The sequence below is a fragment of the Dermacentor silvarum genome, chromosome 6 (assembly GCF_013339745.2).
Source record: "Dermacentor silvarum isolate Dsil-2018 chromosome 6, BIME_Dsil_1.4, whole genome shotgun sequence".
Taxonomy (NCBI): Eukaryota; Metazoa; Arthropoda; class Arachnida; order Ixodida; family Ixodidae; genus Dermacentor; species Dermacentor silvarum.
Window position 1 is genome coordinate 82,406,878 of NC_051159.1, and position 5,465 is coordinate 82,412,342.

Consider the following 5,465-nt stretch of genomic DNA (forward strand, 5'->3'; position numbering starts at 1 on the left):
TGTAAGCATCTCTGAAGGATGAACACATGTATCTCACATTTAAGAGCATATGCGCATCATCCTGTGCTGTCTCCTTGGGTGCTTTGTTGCAGGGAAAAGCTATGGCAGACACGCCTCAGGCAGCACTGAAAGAAGCCAAGCGACAAAGCAACTTGAGTGTGAACCCGAAGTACACGGTCACGTGGCATGGCTTCCTAAACATTGGTGAAATAGTGAGTGCCTCATTTCCGTCATTTCACTCTTTTTCGTTGTCACACTAAACAACGTTTGTACTCTATAAACTGGTTTAATACAAACTGCCACCACAACGAAACTATCGCACTGTAGGACTCGACTACGAATGCACGTACGTCGTATTTTCTTGTTGTTGTCAGAGCTGTGCAGCCGCTTTTGTGCCAAACCACCTGAATAATTTTATTCGGTTATACTGGGTAGTTGACTAAGGCAACTTTAATCAGCAAAATAAGAAACCTTTATGTGCTCATTGTCTGTCATACACACCCCTTCACTTCCTTCCGTTCTTAATGAGTGAAAAAAAGCGGCCAGAATACAAATTGGAATACACACAGCAATAATTCCCTAATTTCTAGTACATCCGACCTTCTTGCTACGTGCGACTTTCCAACGCTGTCTCTGTTTCTCTATCCTGTCTTGAGTATTGCGCTGTTTTCTCTTCCAATCAACATCCGACAGTAATGGGACAACGTTCGCCCCTATAGGTCCCGTATAATTGCGCTCTTTCAGTGAAGTGTCCAAGTTGTGGACTACCCGCCAGTCGAAACCATGTGCAGGTGATGGCCATTACGGCCCTGGTGGCCGTCATGCTGTCTTCCAACGAGAGCGTGGCGGCCGAGCTGATGGTGGTGTCGTCGTTTGCCTACGGCTACATCTCGCTCATGATGCTCGTGGGTGGCATCGTGTCCCCTTACACGCAAGCATTGCTGCCGCTGTCGCTATACGTGAGTCGAAAGCTCTCCGATAGGTGGAGTTACCCGCCAGCGGCCCCTCCATTATTTTTCGCTGTTGAACATGAGGTCGCGGGTTCGGTTTCCGGCCGCAGAGACATCAGTCCAATTGGGGGAGGAATGCAGATAATTCGGCAGAGACACTTAAGACTACTTACGTGTGGGAATGCGAAAGCATTATAGTCCCTTTTGGTGAAATGTTTTCGATTGATGTGTTCGACATGCATTAAAGCTCTTTCTGTTGATTCGGTGTGTTTGCGTATACGCGTTGGCCATAGACCGGCTCATTTTATGCACTCTTGACGTGGCGTCGACAGTTCATCGCAACAGACACAGCACCGATGAAATGCGAAGAACAAGTGACGCGCGGGAGGCAGCGCGCTCATCTTATACTTCATGACATGGCGCCACGTCCTCCCCATTGGCTATGCCGTGAAGTGCCCAATGCCCACGCACGCACTACGCCGCACCTTAAGTTAGCCAGATGGCTGCGAATTGACGTGTGCAATGACGAACGAACTACGCATACCTTTAGTCAGCCAGAACCGTGGAGCCGCCGTGGCGTCTGGGAAGCGTGCTCGTCTCGCACCCGGGATGTCCGGGTTCGATTCCCACCCAGCCCGAAATGTACCAAATTCCCTTTTCAAAGCCATTGATTTACTTTGTTTGCAGGAACCTGCCTGAGAAATTTGGCGTCAATCCGAACACTTTTGACGTGTTCTTACTCTTTGCGCCGTCGGTCAACTTGATACCATCGCTCTGTCACGCCACCGACGATGACGGCGGATTTTCGCGTAATGGGGCATATAATACTTTCGCATTAAAATAAAAAAAGAACGACCATTGCCAAAGTTATTGGTGAGCCTACACTACGGAGTCCCAAAGCCCATGTGTGATTTTGATGAGTTAAACCTCAACCAACATGGTGCACGAGCAGGACAGATGCGCGTTAATCTTTTGGGATGTAGCCTTCAGTGTTCACAATTGCACAATAAAGCCAAGGAACCCGGCTTAAAACTCTCAATCAATCAATTAGAAGTGAAGTATACGTGTCCCAGTGGTTTCGATGACTTGTTGGAGAGCAGGAGGACTAAATCCTCTTACATAAATAAATTGATCATATGATGGACGACGCAGCGGTGACAAATAAATTGAGCAGATTAACTTATGGGCATAACCATAAGCTGTAGCTGGGCTAATTGACGTAACGACGACAGTGGTGTAAAGAAGGGCACCACGTGACTTTGTTTCATGCCCTCATTTTTCTGTCCTTAAGTCCGCTATTCCCTATTGATTGGTGTAAATAATTAAAGTGCGTAAATGGGCATAATGAACCCCGACATTCATCTCGAGCACTCACTTGTGGGTCTTTAAAGCTTTGCACTGAAGTGACCAAGTATATATGCATGACTGATGTCATTTGAACACTGCGTGTCAACAGCGTTCTCCATGCATGATGTCGGGTCCCTCTGTCGCAGTATCTGCTGTACCACCTCATTGGCAGCGCCTTCCTCTTGCTCAGCGGCGGCTGGCTCATGGGCGCGGCCAAGGGCGAGATCCTCATGCAGGTCGCCTCGGTGAGTGCGCCCGCGTGGTAGTTTTGGCCCCTTCGTGCTTATTACAGGATACGAAATACAGGCTGTTCGAGATATTAGGAAAAGCGAAGTTTTCTGTAAGGATGAAACCCCCAACTGCGCGTTTCAGCAGCAACCTGGAGAAGGGTCTCGTATTTTGTATTCTTCTGAATTAGTTTGAAATAATTCATTAACGCAGAACCTATCAGCAAGTACTTGCATCTAATATACTCAAAATCAATACATGAAAGTAGCCTCCCAGCAGAGTGGAAATTTGCTAAAATTGTTCCAGTGCATAAATCGGGAGCAGCTTCATTGCCAGCAAACTACCGCCCTATATCCTTGACTTGTACTTGTTGTAAAATGCTTGAGCATATTATCTTGAAATGTATTACAGAATTTGTGGAAACTAATCAAATCCTTCATCTAAACCAGCATGGCTTCCGTAGTGGGTTATCCACTGTTACTCAACTAATAGAAATAGCTCATGACCTTGCACAAGCCCTTAACAACCAGTCTCAAATCGATATGCTCTTTCTGGACTTCTCAAAAGCCTTTGACCGGGTCTCTCATGCGAAACTAATTTTTAAACTTAAGAACATACTCGGAGACGGGCCAGTGACTTGCTGGGTAAGTGATTATTTGTCCAATAGGAAGCAATTTGTGCATCTTGGAGACCATTCTTCTGATTCTATTCCAGTTGTTTTCGGCGTACCTCAGGGCACTGTTCTGGCTCCCCTCCTATTCTTACTGTACATAAATGATATTGCGAAAGAAGTTAATGTTAAAAACCGGCTGTTTGCAGATGACTGCGTGCTTTACCAAGAAATCGTGAACATTGAAGACCAAATTAAACTCAATAACGCATTAGCTCAAATTGGGCAATGGTGCAAGGATTGGCAGATGTCTATGAATTCAAAAAAAAAACGGTTTCAATGACGGTTACAAAGAAAAAAACGAAAATTGGTTTATCCTTATTCCATTAATAATGCCATCATCCCAAGTGTTTCCGAGCATCGCTACTTAAGGACTCATCATTTCTTCTGACTTGACGTTGACTGCGCATATCCAGCAGGTAACCAGGAAAGCAATGCAGAAACTCTTCTTTCTCAAGAGAATCTTGCGTCATTCGACATTTGAAACTAAACACCTTGCATATGTCACACTTATTCGGCCAATCTTAGAATATGCGAATGTAGTCTGGTTTCCGCACACGAAAAATAACATCCACACACTAGAAATGATTCAAAGGAAAGCCGTCCGTTTCCTTTATAACCGCTACAAGCGTACCGACTCATCAACTGAGCTATCACAATGCGCTGGCCTTCACACTCTGGCAAGCCGAGCGAAACTACAGCGTTTAAAGTTTTTGTGTATGCTACTCCACAACTCATTTAAACTAAACTACTCAGACTTTATAAACATTAAATCCACTCGCCAGATGCACCCACATTGAATAGAAGAGTTTTCCTGCAATAATAACGTGTTTTTGTTTTCATACTAATTCCCACAAGCTGTGCGTGAATGGAATGAACTGAACCCGTGTGTCACCGCGCAAACAACGTTTCCCAAATTTGTTGAGCTTGCCGAGAAAGCAGTCCTCTCTTTTACTTATTGATATTATTTGCGTCTCTGTATGTGTTCCCACCTATCCTGTATTTTGTTAAGCCAGGATTGCAGCTGTACATATATGTGTCAAATTGTTCACCCACTCCTGTAATAACCCTCATGTGGTTGACAGTATGTTGAAATAAATAAATAAATAAATAAATAAATAAATAAATAAATAAATAAATAAATAAATAAATAAATAAATAAATAAATAAATAAATAAATAAATAAATAATAAATAAATAATTAACAGCAGTAACCTGAAGAAGCGTCTAGTTTTTGCATTGTTCTTATTATTTAAAGAATTACTTTAGGCGAATTTTTGTATGCCTTCCTTCTTGGGCTTCTGCACGTCTGCTCAGTCAGCTTCTTGTCCAGTAAGGTGGGTCGGCCCCGAAGATAGTGCACAGTAAATTGGGCTGATCCCGGAGATGGCGTGTTGAAAAGGAAGCCGATTCCGGATTCAGTGAAATCCGCGGTCACGTGGATCACGTGGATCACGCGAGTCGCGTGTTGGGTGTCTCCACGTCTTTCTGGTTTCCGGGGCAGGTACGTATTTTTTGGGCTGAAAATTCGGCGCAGAAGACGAAAAGCTTCACAGCATTTAATTAATTTCGTCACGAAAGCTTCGCTTCCCATTTATTCTAAAGTATGCGTTGGATGTGAATTTTGTTTGTTCTCACGCCCAAAAAAGCCAAGAGAAAGGATCGCACCTTGCCAACAAAATGTGTTTTTTTTTTCCTGACAGGGTTCCGGAATTTGCTGCGGAATAATACACTTTCTGCATGGCCTGTACACCTTCGTGACGGTTTTCCGCCAACCCGAATGAATGGTGCCATCGCTTAGACTCCTCGCATCCTTACATATAAAAGATTGTGACTATACGCATCGCTTAAGTTCGTTCTTCGCTTCCTATAGAAGAAACATCGTTGGAGACAGAGATGCAACACGACAGGCCACAACCTCACAGACAATGTTGACGTAAGTCAACCGCAACTGCACCAAGCGTGCGTGGGAACGTAATATACCTGCGTTCAGAGGACAACGATCATGTATATCTGACCACACGTTTCCTCAGTGTTCTAACTGCAGGGAGGTTACTACAGCTGCCTCCGTTTCAGGGCCACTTGCCAGTATTTACGGTCAGAATGCATGCGCAGCGGTCCTGCCGACACCGTGATGACAGCAGTCCTCGCTTCTGTTCCGATGTACTTGACTTCGAGGCAACGCTGAGGGGAAATTTGATGACAGTGTCAGATTGTACACGATCTTTCCAGTGAAGGCTGCAGGTTGCATCTCCTCAACTCCTATTGTA

At 44.7% G+C, this 5,465-nt stretch overlaps 1 protein-coding gene across 1 annotated transcript; it reads left to right on the forward strand.

The window, feature by feature from the left end:
- Positions 1 to 799: 799 nt before the first annotated feature.
- Positions 800 to 5,015, forward strand: LOC119455673 (uncharacterized). The gene is made up of 3 exons (XM_037717095.2): positions 800 to 959; positions 2,444 to 2,542; positions 4,899 to 5,015. The coding sequence occupies exons 1-3, from the start codon at positions 822 to 824 to the stop codon at positions 4,977 to 4,979; spliced, it is 318 nt and encodes a 105-aa protein (XP_037573023.2). The 5' UTR covers positions 800 to 821; the 3' UTR covers positions 4,980 to 5,015.
- The last annotated feature ends 450 nt before the right edge of the window (positions 5,016 to 5,465 follow it).